Genomic DNA, 17,295 nt, shown 5'->3' on the forward strand with positions numbered 1-17,295 from the left:
TAAAGCCTGACAGGCAGGGGTCTGCAACTTGCTGTGTGAATTTTAGCTAAGCCACTCATCTTCTGCATCTGTTTTCCCATCCCTGCCTCATGTGTGATTAACTGAAAGAACCCATAGAAAGTGCTGGAGACCCAGGCCCTGGCATATCAGAGGTGCTCTGAGTATTATCCCTAAACACTTTGTAAACTCCCACAACTCTTGAGCTTGAAATCTAAAATGAAAATCCCTCAAAGGGTTCTACTCTCTTTCAAGAGAAGTAGAGGTACCTGAATGAAGGTACTCCCCCCCAACACCATCTTTGCTTATTACGAACTCCTATAGGTTACAAGATTGTTTGCCTGTAAGAGATTCCAGGTAAATTTTATGAGATGACGACTTATCTCAGAGAACAGAGAGGTCGGCAGCACCTCAGCCAGGTTCATCGCCCTCATCTGTTGCCATAAATCTCTCCTGAGGAAATATATGGTAAAAAATTATAATTTATATACACAGATTATCTCAGTCAATACTACAGACTGGGTGACTTAAAATAACAAATTTTCTCTTTGTGCTGGAGCCTGGAAGCCCCTCTCCTTGAATTGTAGATAGTGATCCTAGTGCTGTGCCCTCACCTGGCAGGGAGAAAAAGCTCTCTGGTGTCTCTTCTTAAAAGGACACTAATTCCATTACAATTACCTAAACCCAATTATCAATAAATACCATCTCATTGGGGAGTAGAACTTTAACATGAATTTTGATGAGATACTATTCAGTCTCTAACACAGTATTATTATAAGTGAAAATTAACAACTAAAAGTGGCCAAAAAACTAAAGTGGCCAAATGGGTTTGTTTATAAATTTGAATATCCCAGGTCCCTACCCTGGGATATTCTGAAGGCATTAAAAATGATTGTAGAAAACTTCATGACCATTGTAGAAAATGTTTACAGTATAATGTTAAGTGGGGAGGGCGATTTCAGAGCTGTATATCCAGGGTGAGCTAAAAAGCACGTAGGACAGAGCCTGACAGGAAATACATGTAAAATAGTGGTTGCCTAGGCGTGGTGGCACTAGGTCATATGTTATATTTATATGTTAATAGTGTTAATGTTTTTTTTTTTTGTTTTGTTTAAATGACATATTGAAAAACTCAACGTAAAAAGCACAAAAAAGTTGCATGATTCTTATAGATCCCACTACACAAATGACTGTTGAAACCAATATTCTGGAATTTGCAGGAACCTCTTGGTATATATGCATTTACATGTAGACACATTTATATAAATGGGGTTTATAAGCCCGGAGAAGTGAAAATGAGAATATACGGGTGCCCTCATGGCGATATATGTATGGCTCAGTCCTCAGTGCCTCTGCTTTTCAACTTACCTGTTTCACCTGGAATTTGTTCCAGAATGAAAAGTGTCACCTCCTGGTAGAGCATGAAACCCAGAAGTTGAAGGCTTTGGATGAGTGCCATAACCAGAACCTGAAGGAATGGCGGGACCAGCTCCGGCCACGAAAAAAGGTAACTATGGTGGCACTGGTGGACTCTGTCCCATGCCATGCCATAGATGTCTGCCCAGGGCATCTTAGGTCTACTCATTTTGGTGGACTCTTGCTTGTGGATCCGCACAATGGTTTCTAGCCTGACTAGGAGAAGGCCTTTCTAACTACAGCTGAATGCTGGGTGGCTTCCATACTCTGTGATGGCAGCCTCCTTGCTGCACTAGTCCAGACACCTTTGTTTTAGCTCTGTCTCAAGGAATCATAACCTTGTGGTATCCACTGAGGACACAGCAGTGAGTAGGAATCAGTGGGATATTTTTCTTCAAGAAAGTACTCTGAGAAGTCAGAATCCAATGCCAGATAAGTTACCTTTTTTAGTTTTCTATTGCTGTGTAACTAATTGCCACACATTAGTACATTTAGTAGCTTAAACCAACACCCATTTATTTTTATCACGTAATTATGGAGGTCAAAATTCTAGGTGGGCTCCAGTGGGTCTCGACAAGGCCATAATCAAGATGTTTAGTTCTTGGGAAGAATTACCTCTAAGCTTGTTTTGACACAAAACAGTTCCTTGTGACTGTAAGGTCTCCACCAGGGGCCACTCTCTGCTGTGGCAGCTGCCCTCATTCCTTTTTTTTTTTTTTTTTAAACAAGATTATATTTTATTTATTTATTTATTTATTTATTTTTTAGAGAGGCATGTTTTTCTTTCTTTCTTTTCTTCCTTTCTTTCCTTCCTTCCTTTCTTTCTTTCCTTCCTCCCTCCCTCCCTCCCTCCCTCCCCCTTTCCCTTCCCTTTCCCTTTCCTTTCCCTTCCCTTTCTTTTCCTTCCTTCCTTCCTTCCTTCCTTCCTTCCTTCCTGCCTGCCTGCCTGCCTGCCTGCCTTCCTTCCTTCCTTCCTTCCTGCCTGCCTTCCTGCCTGCCTTCCTGCCTGCCTTCCTTCCTGCCTCCTTCCTGCCTTCCTTCCTCCTTCCTTCCTTCCTCCTTCCTGCCTTCCTTCCTGCCTTCCTTCCTTCCCTTCCTTCCCCTCCTTCCCCTCCTTCCTCCTTCCTTCCTCCTTCCTTCTTCCTTCCTTCCTTCCTTCCTTCCTTCCTTCCTTCCTTCCTTCCTTCCTTCCTTCCTTCCTTCCTTCCTTTCCTTCCTTTCTTTCCTTTCTTTCTTTCTTTCCTTTCTTTCTTTCTTTCTTTTTTATACATGCACTGGGTACAGTCAGAAGCGCGGGAGGGTGAGAGAATTCACCAGAGCCAGAGCGGGGAGCAGAGCAGGCAGAAGGACCGAAGTACACTGCTGAGGGGAGCAGCGGGCGGCAGGAGAGGTCTGCGCGCCATGTGGGACCCTCCTCCGGTGGCCGGGGAGCAGCCGGGGATCGAACGGGTGCCGCAGAGGCCGCGGGCAGCTTCGCAACCCAGCGCTCAACCGCTGCGCCACCGGGGAGGCCCATGCCCTCATTCCTTATCATGTATCATTCCCATCTTCAAATAGCAACCTTGCATTAAAGCTTGTTTATGCTCTGAATTTCCCTGATGTCCCCTCCGGTTTCCAGATGGAACAAGCTCTTACAAGGCACATGTGACTAAAACCATTGGATCACCTCCCTGCAAGGAGTGACAGCATATTCACAGGTTCTACCCATACACAAATGGGAGTGGGGATCACACAGAGAGGACGATTAGGGGCCAGTCTCAGATTTCTGCTACCATGCTTTCACATTTAAAAAACCTGCCCTCCCTCCCCGGTGGTGCAGCGGTTGAGCGCTGGGTTGCGAAGCTGCCTGCGGCCTCTGCGGCGCCGGTTCGATCCCCGGCTGCTCCCCGGCCACCAGAGGAGGGTCCCACATGGCGCGCAGACCTCTCCTGCCGCCCGCTGCTCCCCTCAGCAGTGTACTTCGGTCCTTCTGCCTGCTCTGCTCCCCGCTCTGGCTCTGGTGAATTCTCTCACCCTCCCGCGCTTCTGACTGTACCCAGTGCATGTATAAACAAAACAAACAAATATAATAAATAAATAAATAAAAACATGCCTCTATAAAAAAATAAATAAATAAAAATTAAAAAATAAAAAAAAATAAAATAAAATAAAAAACCTGCCCTCAAGATGAAAATAAATAAAAGATATTCATGTTTTGGGGGAAAAAAAAAATCCTGCCCTCCTTCAGCCCTGCATTTCCCCCTCTCCCCCCAGCCCCCTTTTGTCCTTTCTCTCTGTTTCTTATCTTGTGTTTATTTTTTGCTCAGGTCAATAACAGCATCCTTGTGGCTGAATCTCCTAGCCACTAGCACTATTGATCAGGCTCTGCCTCCTGAGCCCACTTTCCGAATCACTGGTCCTTGTGTGGTATGAATGCTCTCTCTGCCTGAGATCATTCATTCCCATGGCTCCATCCACAATTTCCAAGCTCTGCCCCCCAAATTGCCCTCTTAGCAGCACAAAGTTCCCACCTGCCCTACTGCATCATATCCTAAATGCAATTCACGGCCATCAACCCCTCCTCCATTCTTCCATGCCTTGGTGAGTGGCACCTCCATGTAACTGGATGGCCAAGCAACCAACATGAATAACATTCCCTCTGCTCCCTTTCCCTGCTGTCGAGTGTCGTTCCTCCACTCAGTGCTGCCCTATTGTCCCCGGAAGGCCTCACTGCTTCCTCCTTCTAACTGGGTCCCTTACACCACCTGCTGTTGCTGTGTCCCACCCTTTCGCCATCTCTGTACCCAGCCATGCTGACCCTCTAGCCTGGTGGTTTTTTGCTTTTCAAGAGCTGAAGAGCACCAAGGAGCTTTTGTTTTTATTTACGGAGATTTAGCTGAACATTTAGAAATTATTCATTTAAAATAATACTTACTATTTTACTACATGCTATTATTGAAATAGCAAATTTCCATGAAAAATTACATTTTTCAAACTAAATTAGTGAGAAGATTGTTGTTTTTACATGTAGCAAATCTAACATCTGCTTAAAAGAAGACTGTTCAGTTCTCATCTTTGACTTTTAATCTGTGTGATCTTTTATTTTGGTTTGAGTGTAGAAAATCTGGTCTCACACAGCTATGTGTTTGGAAAAGGAAGGAGTATTTTAGTAGCCTCTTCAGATCTTTATGAATATTCTTATTTGACACAGGTTTTTTTCCTGCTACTCAAAAGTAGAGGATTTGTATTTGGTAGGTTATTTTGGGGGTCTGAAAATGTTCGAAGATTTCTTTCCATGTACATTAGTGGTAATAGCATTCCAGACCCCCAAAATAATTACCAAATCATTATAATTTTGGGTAGTGGGGGGAACCTTAGAGTAAAACTTCAAGTAGTTTGATAAAGGCTAGCTGCAGCATAGAACCTGAACCCATATCAATGCACTTCAATGCTGTTACTTTAGAGTCCACTGGCCTGTCTCTTGTGCCTTGAATAGAACTTTCCCCCAGGCATGATCTTGTAACAGAAAGCATTGGTCATTTGGAAAAATAATGGTTCACAGAGTTATGTGAATCTTCCAAATGTTGATGTGCTGCATTATACAACAGTGAAAATTTCACAGCCATTAATATCATCACTTGTCTCATCAGATCTTTAAATATTGAGTAGCTCTCAAGTTCAGGAAACAGGCACAAGTTTTCTAAAATTCTAATTTCTTCCTCAACCCTGTAATTTTGTCATTAACAATAAATACTTACTTTGAAGTAGAATGCTCACTTTTCAAGAAAATCTTTCCCAAATAACCAGAACTTATCAGTCATCCCATTAATAAAAATGATGTTCCATAAAAAAGCAGTTCAGCTCAAACAGCTGCACAAGGACATCTCTAGACACCTATCATACTTTGTACCAGAAGTGCATGGTAGGTGAGCTTCCCATTTCATCACAAAGAATATTTTTTTTTTTAAGATTTATTTATGCAAGAGCTGGGGTGCAGGCCAGGGATGTGGGGAGGTGAGAGGATTCACCAGACAGAATGGGGAGCAGAACAGGCATATCCACTGAAATACACTGTTGAGGGGAGCAGCAGATGAAGCAGGAAAGGTCTGCTGCGCCATGAGGGTCACCTCCCTGGCCAGGCATTGAACTCTTGCTGCAGTGGCTGCAGATAGCTTCATAGTGCTGTGTCTTAACCCCTTGCGCTACCAGGGAGGCCCCTCATCGCATAGAATACTAAAGACCTTGGAGGTCCGGATCTAATAAAATGAATCATTTGTGTTGGTTCATCAAAGAAGAGATTAAATGAAATTGACATTTTTTTCCTTACTTTAAGTACATGGTGGTGAAGAGTAAGTATACATTTTCGTGCCCCTGTCTTTATTCTTCCTAAAGTTCCAACAGTTTTTCCCACCATTGCTTTTGTGCCATTAAAATATCAAAATAGGGCCTCCCTGGTGGTGCAGCAGGTTGAGCACAGTGCTGCGAAGCTGTCTGCAGCCTCTGCAGTGTGGGTTCGATTCCTGGCCGGCCAGGGAGATTCCCACACGGCCTGGTAGACCTCTCCTGTCTCGCCCGCCCGCTGCTCCCCTCAGCAGTCCTTTCAGTCCCTCTGCCTGTTCTGCTCCCCACTCTGTCTCTGGTGAATCCTCTCACCCTCCTGTGCCTCTGACCTGTACCCCAGCTCTTGTATAAATAAAAAATAAATCTTTAAGTAAAAAACATCAAAATAGGACCTCCCTGGTGGCACAAGGGTTTAACAGCACTATGAAGCTATCCTTAGCCACTGCAGCATGAGTTTGATCCCTGGCTGGCCAGGGAGCTACCCACATGGTGCAGCAGACCTCTCCTGTCTCCCCCGCTGCTCCCTCAGCAGTGTATTTCAATCAACCTGCCTGTTCTGTTCCCCACTCTGTCTCTGGTGAATCCTCTCACCCCCCGCACCGCTGGCCTGTACCCCAGTTCTTCTCTGTATAAATAAATCTTAAAAAAAAAATCAAAATAGTGAAAAGGGCAAACTATGTTTTAGTATTATGAAAATATTTCTGATCTTGCTGAATCCACTGGAAAGAATCCCAAGGAACCACCTTCCAGGGTTCTATGGAATACATAGCCTAATCTCCTGTTAATTTCAATTTCTACCTGTCCTCCAAACAGATTTCAGTACTCTTGAGGATTTTAATGGAGTTCCATGCCATATGCATTTTCCTTGTTCCCTGCTGGGTCTTTTTTTGCCTACATTCCCTTTGTCAAATATTCTGTTTCCATCAGTCTCTGCTTGGCCAACTTCTCTTTGCTGTCAGAACTCAGGCTTCTCCTACTTAAGCTGTGTGGCTGTCTCCTCTGGGCTCTGTCACCTTCCTGTCATGGTACTTATCACATGATATTACCACTGTCTGCTACTGTTAATTTGACATTCATTCATGCAACAAATACTTCCTGACTACATGTGAGAAATCCCACAATATTTTAGGTTTTGCAGTTACTATAGTCAACAAAACAGACAAGCCTCTGCCTTCAGAGAGTTCACCTTCTAGTGAAGGAAAAGGAACCACTAGAGCTGGAAATAAGGGCTGCGCTGGATGGCATGATAGGGAGGCTGCAGGGAGAGGCTGAGCAGAGTGCAGGACACAAGGGGAGAGCCATGCAGCTCTCTGGGGGTAGGCAGAAGCCTTCTGAGCAGAGGAAAAGTAACTCTAAGTGCCCTGAGGTGAGAATATCCTTGCCATGTTCAAGGAACAATGGGGAGGCCAGTGAAGCGAAGCACACTGGTGGTGCTGCGATGGTAGGAGTTACAGGGTCCTTTGTAGCTTTGAACATTCTGAATAGAAGAGGACATGATCTGACATGTGTTTTGGAAAGGACCCCTCTGGTGCCTGGTTGGGGGCCAAGGGTGGAAGCAGAGAGACCAGTGAAGAAGTTACTACAGTAATTTGAGTAAGAAAAGATTTGGACTACGATGGCATCAGGGCGTTTGAGTGAGCGCTCATACATCGCTTGACAATACGTTCTAGAAATGTTTGCTCTTGCGACCAGCAAAAAAAAAAAAAAAAAGCTTTAGGACACTACATCTTACATCTCTGGGCTTATATTCATCAGGACTTTCCAGAGAAACAACCAGAAGGAAGGGCACGAGCATTTACACACACATATATTAAGAGGGAGAGTAGGAGATGCATTCTAAGGAGTTGGCTCAGTTCCTGGTAACTATGAAATCTTCAGGGAAGAGTCCCAGGGCAGTCTTGAAGGCAGAATTCCTTCATCCTCAGGGAGACCTCAGTCTTTCTCTTAAGAGCTTCAACTGATTGGATGAGGCCCACCCCCATTATAGAGGATGATCTGCTTTCCTCAAAGTCTACTGAATTAATGTTAATTACATCTAAAAATTTCCCTCACAATGACATCTCCACTGGTGTTTGACCAAACAACAGGGTACCAGCCTCACCAAATTTACACATAAAATGAACTGTCATAGGGCCTCAGTGTGGGTCATTTATAAAGTGGGAGACATGGATATTGTATAGTGTTTATGCAAAAAGTTGCCAGCTCATAGCACAGGCCAACATTCTCATTTCCTTCCAGCCTCCTGAAATCTGAGGCGAGCTACTCTAATTGCCCTTGACCATATGTCCCACTTGTCCTTAGTACTGAGGTTTGCTTTTCTATCATACATAAGCTCTGCCTGCGCTAACTGTGGTCTAGCTAGGTAGCTGCCAACCTCAGCTATGCAGTGGCCTTGGAAGTCCTTGAAGTAAAGGTTCCCTCCTGGTGCTAATGGAACTTTCTGGCTGGAAGCTGGCCAGGATCCCAGTGCTTCCTGTTAGTAAGCCCATGCTCATCAGTTTCTGCAGCCATGGCCTGTTGGGACTCTTGATACTTGATAAATCAATCATGCCCTGGCTGACATGAACTGTCGTAGGGTTAACTCTGGTATCTCCTACCTGGGGTTCCTATACTCTTTACATATTCTGAGAGAGATTTAAAAAGGAATGACCATGTTATCTCTGGCTCATATCCCAGATTGCCTCAGACAAGCTAACATTTCTTCCTCTAAAGTGGCTGTTAGTTAACTGCCAATGGGCCAAATCTAGGCCACCACCTGTATTTGTAAATAAAGTTTTATTGGAACACAGCTATGCTTATTCAACAAAATAATGTCAATGGCTGATTTTGCACTACAAGGGCTCGAATGTTTATGATAGACACCTTATAGCCCTAGAAAGCTGTAATTATTTACCATCTGGTCCTTCAGAGAAAAATGCCAATTCCTGCCTTAGTTTAGTCAAGGCATGCATATAGTAGGTGGAATAGTGTAGTGCCTAAGAGCAAGGTTTTGGATAAGAGAAGAGGAGATAAAGTCCTACCTCCCTCATTCTCAGCTGTGAGACCCAAGGCAAGTTACTAAACCTCTCTGCTCAAAAAGTGGTAGCTGTCATAATTATATTGGTATTCCTATAGCAGAGGTCACAAACTATTACCTCAATAGGGTGAAACTGGCTTACAGGTACTAGATTTAAACAACATATAGCAATAAAAATTACAGCTCTAGCAACCCTGGGCCCATCGCAGCACATGAGCTGGAGCTGGGGAACCATGCTCTTCACCCCCAGCTCGCCCCCCTCATTTCATTCACCTGGCTGGCTTCCAGAGACACGGCATTTTATAAGTTCTGCTAGAAAAGCTTAAATACTACTACCTTTACCCTGCTTATGTCTAATGTTGGCTTGCCAAAGATACTTCATTATAACATTCAGGAAAGGAGAACTTAAATCAAGGATCTGTGTGAATTACTGGAAATTTATAATCAATCAAACTCCAGGTGAGAGAGGACTTCCAATACCTTACCTTACCCCACATGGATGTGCTATAATAGGTATTATTGACTGCATGTCCTTTCCCCATCTTATCTCTGATGTAGAACTTACTAGAATTTAGTACTATGAAGGAACAAGGGCTTAAAGGGGAACCTGGTAATTATTTGTTAAAACTATTAAAAGAGATATGATAGCATACTGGCCAATTCCTGGGAAAGTAGATACCTCCATAGTGAAAATCAGAGGCGTCTGACTGTCAACCAGAGTTCCTTAGTGATGAAGTCACATTCCCTGTGTATGCCCGCTATGCTGCTGGTAAAGCAGAGAGCTTCAGAGCTCCAACTCTGAAAGTTGCACTCAGGTCTCCCAGCCTGGCTCTGCTCCCCGATAACTGGGTGACTGACAAGTAACCTAAGCTCTCTGAAAGCCTCAGTTTCTGTATCTATAAAATGGGGGTGACAGTATCTACATCTCACAGAGTGAAGGTAAAATATGGCATAGTGGCAGGCATGGAGGACCTACTCAGTCATCATGACCAAGTGGTTTTAGTTCAGTCCTTGACACCTGCTAGGTAGGCGGTGATGCTGCTACTTCCCACACAGAAAAAGCCAAAGAAAGGAAAGACAACTTGCAGAGGCCATACGCCTGATGATAATGAAGCTGAATTGTCTGCCTGCAAAGCTTATGTCCTTTCACTACACTCTGCATATTTTCTTAATTGAATGCTTACTAATGGAGAATCCTCAAGTTTTTTTTTTTTTTTTTTTGATAGGATCCAAATTATCCAGATAAACTTGCATGCCCCAAAGGAACAGGGCCCCTCCAGCAGGGCTTGTCAACATACACTCTCCTTCAAGTTACAGGATGATCTTTTCTAACATAGAAACCCTGACCACAAATCTCTAGAATCAGAATCGGGGGTGGAGCTGGAACATGAAAGCACATGAATTTTCCCTTGGTCCACAGAAAACTGTGTGGCCGAAGAAGGAGGGGGTGGTATCTTACCATCTGGGCAGTGGGCTCTGGGAGAATAAAGAGTGAAGACCAAGTTACCCAAACACTATGGCCTGGAGGGTGCTTTTCAGATGAGGCCACTTTGTTGGGGTTCCTGTGGTTGAGAGACATGTGTTCTATGAGGCTGACCAGTTCTCTCTGCCCCCTGTCCACGCAGGCTCTGGAAGAAGATCTGAACCAGAAGAAGAGGGAGCAGGAGATGTTCTTCAAACTGAATGAGGAAACTGAGTGCCTAAACCCCAGCACCCCAAACAAGGCTGCCAAGTTCTTCCCCTACAGCTCTGCAGATGCTTCTTAACAGCTACCCAAGACTGCCTCTGGGGTTTCCCATTCTCTGTGAACAAGTAACTCAGGATCCCCCTTTACTCTTGCTTCCATGCCAACTCCCTGCCTCATTCCACCCAGCTGTGCCCAGCAGATCTGCCCAGTGTTCCTGACTGCTCCCTTACTCTTGGAGGGCTAGGTTTTACTTTATGTCACCTGACTCTAATGTATGTTCTCTGAGCCCCAAATTCCTTTAAGCTGTAAGTGATTTTGGCTGTTGGTGGGGTGAAAGTCCAGGAGAAATGGGTGTTCTGTGGGCTTGAGGTACTTCCTATTTGCCAAAACACCAGTTTTGCTGTCGCTGGCACCAAACACTGTTGCTGACATCACCATGGGCTTGTCCATACTGTAACTCTTGGTGGCTTTTCAGTCATTGTCTTCCATCTCAGACAAGGATCACTACCCCTAACAGCATTTTGTTCCCAGTAAAGACCATATTGCTCTAGGGGGTGTTCTTCTTCCTCAATTTGCTTTCCTCAAGACAAGGCCATGTCTATAGTGGTGGGAGGGGGGAGAGCCTGAAATATTCATTCTGCTGGTCCTGGTGTTTTGTATCATCTTGCGTTGTCCCTTGCTGCACACACAGGGTTTAAAGCCCTGGTACCACCCAGGCTTGCTGCTGCCCTGGGCCTCTTGTGGCCAGGTGGGCTGGAACACTTTTGCTGGCTGAACCTGTGCCACTGAGCACATAGGTAAAACCACTGGCATGGTAATATGCTGGGTGCTGGCACTGCAGGGCACAGGCTAACCTGCCAGTTTAGCACATTTTGGCCCCCACTGGGGAGCCTGCGTTCATGGAGAAATTCCTTACCATGCAAAGCGTTCATTCACAGCCCAGCCTGCTTTCCAGCTCACATTCACTGATCTTGCTACAGACAATTTGGGAAGGACATTTCCCCTGCCTCATGCAGCTCTTATGCTTGGTTTTACACTTGAGACTGAAGCTGACAATCTGACAGACTTGGACTTTTGTCCAGGAAGAAAAAGCATCAGGGAGACATGGGATGTTCCTGCCCCAGGGAACACAGTAGAAGCAGAGCTTGTGTGTCTGGAGTCCTGGGCCTTCAATTTACTCAGCTGCCTCCCACAGATCCTGATCCTCACAGGTGACAGAGGGCAGATAACCTAATAAAGCAAATGCTCAAACCAGCACTCATTTTACTTATGAAGGAAGCTTTTCACCTTGATTTCCAACTTGAAACAAATATAAGTGGCTCTTCCAGGAAGATTATCTGCTATAAACAAACAACAAAACTGAAGGTGATTTAGAGGGCACATGCGCAACTTGAGTCTAGATATTATTTTGCTGACTGTAGAGTGGCTGCCACATCATAGGAGATGCTCCCCTTCACTCATAAAGTTCCAGGTTTGACACTTTATTTTTGTAGAGCAATTTCTGGAAAACAATCTTGGCACTGGCTGCAACTAAATGGGAAGGAAGGGGTAGCCATTCAACAGGAAAAGAAATTTGGGGGCTTGGGAATCCCCCAGGTCTTAAGCATACAGAAAATATGCTCTGGGGCTTTGAGAAGGCAGTGGTCTTTTGAGGTGAGCGAGCACACATCTTGCATGCTTCAGTATTTGGCCCAGATGGAGTTTTCAGATCTCACCCAAATGAGACAAGTGAAACAAATATCCCTCTTTGTTCTCTGCTGCACCGGTGCTGGCAAGACATGAACTAGCAGCAGTATAAGCACAGAACCCATGTTCCACCAGCCAAAGCGAGGACTAGCAGGTGGACAGGCAGGACCACTGAGCTTTGTTTACAATACTGTCTTTTGCAGCCTGGTGTGAGAGTATTAGGTGAAATGCCAGTTTCCGGGTTTAGGCGAAAGTCTTTTGATCTTGCCCTTATTTGGCTTGTCATTCACATTGGAGTCTTGTTCAAGGAGTTGCTGCTTCCCTGCTCAGTACTGTCTGAAGCCTAAGGCCTAACAGCTCTCCTATCCTTTCTGGATGGGGGCTGGTTTGGTCTCCCAGCCTCACAATTGAGCCAACGTGCAATACCCGCAGCTGAAAAGCATGCAGTATTCCCCATGCCCTGTGCTTATATTTTCTCTGAAGAGCTGTTTCTCATTTTCAGTCAATTTTTAGCAGAGTAAATATTACTAACTTATATTTTCCCTTTATGAAGGATAGAAGTTATTTTTATGTAGTTTCCAAACTTTATATGAAACTTTTGTAAAATGTTCTTTGCAAAGTTAACTTACAATAATGTAAATATGCTTCTAATAAAATAACATGGTGAGAAAGTCTACTTGCATTTGGGGCTGTTCTCTTGGGGTGGGAAAAGCAGGCAGACTTATCCACATTTGCTGGCAGGAAAGGGTTCACTATCTTCTGAGCTCAGACTCTGAGGTTTCTTGGAGAGAGAGCGTGTGCGTGTGCATGTTCTTTATAGACATTTAATAATCATTCTCGTTTACAATAAGCACTTGAGCTCCATGTGTTTTCACATGTTAAGTCACTGAATCATTTCAACAAGATAACATTGTCATTCCCATTTCATAGATGAGAAAACCTCACCATACTCTTAAGTGACACCTATGGATTCAAACTTTGACCTTTGAGCACTACCGTCTCCTCCACAGCACCTCTCCAGCCCCCAACTGCCATAAAATCTCAGCCACAGCCCCACAGACAACCAGTAGCCGTCACATAGTGTTTAAAACTAATGCCCGCTGTTCCCCTCAGCAGTGTATTTAAGTCAATCTTTCTGTTCTGCTCCCCACTCTTTCTCTGGTGAATCCACTCACCCTGCCCCTGCACACCTCTGGCCTACATCCCAGCTTTTGTATGCATAAACTTGGCTGAAATTTAGCATTTCCTTTCTTTATGGGTGAAGGCAACAGCCTCGTAACAGCAGAACCTGTGACTATCTGCAGCAGAAAGCACAGAGATCTCATCTCACATTATAGCTGTTGCAGTTATCTCAAAATACCATTTTTGTTCCTCACTTTGGAATTTTAGTAGTTATAACTATCACTAGACCTTTATAAATGATATCAATATATATCACATTATAGATCTGTCACATATAAATTATCACTTTTCTATTATTTTATACTAATATTTTATTATGATTGGCTTCACTCAGAATCTATGTGCTTTATATTGTGAATTTGAAAATATTATTCTGAGAAGGGGTTTCTATTCTTCGTGGAACAATCTAAGATTAAGAACCCGTGCTTTGGGGGCCTCCCTGGTGGCACAAGGGGTTAAGGTGCAGCACTATGACGCTATCCGCAGCCACCAAAGCACAAGTTCAATCCCTGGCCAGGGAGGTGACCCATATGAGGCAGCAGACCTCTCCTGACTCACCCGCTGCTCCCCTCAGCAGTGTATCTCAGTCCACCTGTTCTGCTCCCTACTCTGTTTCTGGTGAATCCTCTTACCCCCTGCACCTCTGGCCTGTACCCCAGTTCTTGTATGCATAAATAAATCTTAAAAGAAAATGAAAAAAGAACCCCTGCTCTGGCTGCAGTCCTATGCTATCACTGGCCTAGAAACTTTCCCACCAGCAGGTGGCAGTCCACTGTCACTGTCCCACAGGTTGTTGAATTTAGTGTGTCTGGGCGATACACAGGAATAAACTGCAGGCCTGCCTTCATTTAAGGGCTAGAAAAATGACTGGAGTTCCTGGGGGAAAATATTCTTGAGACCTGTGAAAAATACAATGTATTCGGGGATCTGTGGAACTTGTGAAATGAAATCATCCCACTTGAACTGATCTCTTAAGTATCAAGTACGAGAGATGCTGAGATGAACAAGACACTGATATTCTCTCCAAAATATTGTCCCATGGGGCAGATGGGGCTGGAGAAGCAGAGTGTTGGTTTAGGCAGCTTGATACAATCAGGGAAGGCTTTCCAGAGAAGATGATGCTGAGCCTAAGAGGAAAAACTAGTATGTTCCAAGACACATTCATGAGAGACTGGGGTGTAGTTGAGGGTGAATGGTTTATGGGCCATGAGGCTGGAAAGAAGGACAGGGCCAGAAATGTAGGATGTGCTCAGATGGACTTCTACGGCCCTAAAGGGCAGTAATTAGGCTGGGAAAAGTTCACTCTGGAAAGACAGTTGAAATCATGAGAGCAAGTGAAGAGACCAGCTGAGGAGAGAGACAATGCTGAGTGGTGAATACTGGCCCACAAAGGCTGGAGGTTTTAGAAGAGAAGAGCAGGTGGCAGCCTCCATGAGGGCAGGGAGTAAGACAACTGACCCCTAAACACCCAGCATGCCTAAACACTAAGACACCAAATCTAGGCTCCCTGTGCCATAGGGTCTGCAAAGGGAGCAGTGGAGGTTTGGAGGCTATAGACTGGGCGTATTTTTACCCACTATGGTCCAGATGTTACCACTAGGTTTGATTAACAATTATGTCTTCAGGGCCTCCCTGGTGGCGCAAGGGGTTAAGATGCAACCTATGAAGTTATCCGCAGCCTCTGCAGCAGGAGTTCAATCCCCGGCCAGGGAGCTACCCACATGGCGCAGGCAGACCTCTCCTGTCTCGCCTGCTGCTCCCCTCAGCAGTGTATTTCAGTCAATCTGCCTGATCTGTTTCCCACTCTGTCTCTGGTGAGTCCTCTCACCCCCCACACCTCTGGCCTGTACCCCAGTTCTTGTATGCATAAATAAATAAATCTTTAAAAAAATAAATATTCTGGAATTTTATCCTTTCTACTTCTAGCAGTGCATGTCTTTATCATTTTAACTCAATAATGAGGCTTTGGAAAAGTTTGCAAAATGCTTCTGTTATCAGTTCCACAAGAGAGGAATGCTGAAAGCTGATGAGTCAATAAAATCAACAAGATGGGTTGCCTTTTCTTTTGGGACATCAAAAAAAACAGTAGATACAAACTTGACTCAATCAGAATCTTTTAGTAATTTGACCTGGGGTATAGTCAGAGAACAGGCCAGTGAGAAATGGAAGTTGATAGTATGATATATGACTGTGTATTGTGGAATGAGATAAGCTAGGACAGAACAAGTGAGACTCAAGATAGAAAGGAGCTGAAACTCAAGGATGATTCCTCAATTCCTGGTGTTGCCAACCAAGTAGATAGAGATATCATTTATTAAATTAGAAAGACTGACAAAATTTGATGTTGTGAAGGGAAAGAATCAACAGTTTAATTTTAGAAGTAGGTTCAAGATGGTGACATAGGAAGATCCTGAGCTTACCTGCTCCATAGACACACTGAATCTATATGGAACAATCTACTATGGCAAAAAGAAGAAAACCTAAAAACTTGATAGACTTCTGCACACTGAGAAAATGAGAAGGAAAATACATCCAAATGGGTAGGATAGGCAGATAATGCAATAAATCTTGGTGACCCCCAATTGGGAGGGAACTTAAAACTCAGAGCATGCAAAAGTTTATACTTCATATAGGGAATCCCAAATTTTAAGACCTACACCTGAGAGATGAGCCTCCCAAAACAGCAGGACATGTGTCCACGAGACCCACAAGGCTATAGGGAACAGGGAAATGTCCAGAGTCCAGGGCAGAAGCAGCCATTTGAAAAATGCCTAGATTTTATGTGAGACAAGCTTGTCTGCTAATATTAAAGTACTAGCCTGGGTGGCAGAAGCCTGCTGAGATACCCTCCAGGTGTAGTGGCTGGTGGGTATGAGCTTTACATTACCTAACTGTTACAAGGCACCCCAGTGTGAAGTGGGTTGGCCTGACTGTGCTTAAAAGGGACTTACAATGAGACTCTACTGCAGATATACACAAAAAGGGTAATAAATGGTTTATTAACAAAAAAAGGGAAATGAAGAAATGAATAACTCAGGGATAGAGAAAGATAAATTGGTGAATGCATCCTACCAGTTCCGCTGATCTGGAACCCCAATAGAACACTGAAAGCCTGCAAAAAGCCAAGGACCCCCCAAGACCCACATGCCTGCTTCTATACCAAACCTGGCTGCTTAACTCCACCCTTAGTTCCCAGCAATCCTCCCTGTGGTGGTGATGACATTATGGGATTTGTAGTCCTTGGTGTCTTGGATGTCTTTGGTTTGGGGTGGATGTGGGGTCCATAAAACCAATTTGTGGAGTTTGTTCAGGACATCCTTTCCCCGCAACAATTCTACCACCAAAACATCACTGTCTCTCAGAAGGGAGGCCTTACAAAATCTGGTATTCTGGTATTTGTGGCTTCTGCACAGGCAATACCACTTACCTGACTGGTGGCTAGGGGGGTGACTTTGGGTTCCTGGGCCGCATGGATCTGTAACAATCTGAGAGACATGTCTTGGCAGGCTATCACTCCCAGGGCACTACACAGATATCTGACTGAAACATACCCCAAGTCATTCTGTGAAAGTGGTGAGAGGTGGGCTGAGAGAAAAGGGAGTATACTTTCTATTTACTCTCTCTCTCTCTGCCTTTCTACTGCTCACTGGTATCTCCTAGTAAGGAAATTATATACTTATCTAGAGTCCTGATTTTTTTCAACTGCTCTTAAGGGGACATCTTCAGCTCTGATCAGGGGGGCTTAGCAGTCCCATAGAACTGTGTATATATGAGCTGGAAGACTCCCTGAGGGTCTGGCTTCCATTAGCCTAAATCTAGGTACAGACTGAGAGCCTCCCCTTTGGGACACTGACAGGCACTGGTAGCAAACCTTCACTACTGAGAACTATTAAAAATAACACAGGGCCTCCTTGGTGGCACAGGGATTAAAAACACAGCACTATCAAGCTATTGCTAGCCACTGCAGCACAAGTGAGTTAGATCCCAGGCC

The 17,295-nt window shown here is 44.5% G+C and overlaps 1 protein-coding gene across 3 annotated transcripts in view; it reads left to right on the plus strand.

Annotated features, from left to right (window-relative positions):
- STK10 (serine/threonine kinase 10) overlaps positions 1 to 13,536 on the plus strand; it is a 143,594-nt gene extending 130,058 nt beyond the window's left edge. For all 3 annotated transcript variants that reach the window (XM_054691295.1, XM_037500270.2, XM_054691296.1), the window contains exons 18-19: positions 1,391 to 1,504; positions 10,375 to 13,536. In XM_054691295.1, the coding sequence (XP_054547270.1) occupies positions 1,391 to 1,504; positions 10,375 to 10,515 (255 nt within the window). In that variant the 3' untranslated portion in view covers positions 10,516 to 13,536. The remainder of the gene's footprint in view (positions 1 to 1,390; positions 1,505 to 10,374) is intronic.
- The last annotated feature ends 3,759 nt before the right edge of the window (positions 13,537 to 17,295 follow it).

This window comes from Talpa occidentalis, unplaced genomic scaffold (assembly GCF_014898055.3).
Source record: "Talpa occidentalis isolate TD23 unplaced genomic scaffold, MPIMG_talOcc4v2.1 talOcc4.9, whole genome shotgun sequence".
NCBI classification, from domain to species: domain Eukaryota; kingdom Metazoa; phylum Chordata; class Mammalia; order Eulipotyphla; family Talpidae; genus Talpa; species Talpa occidentalis.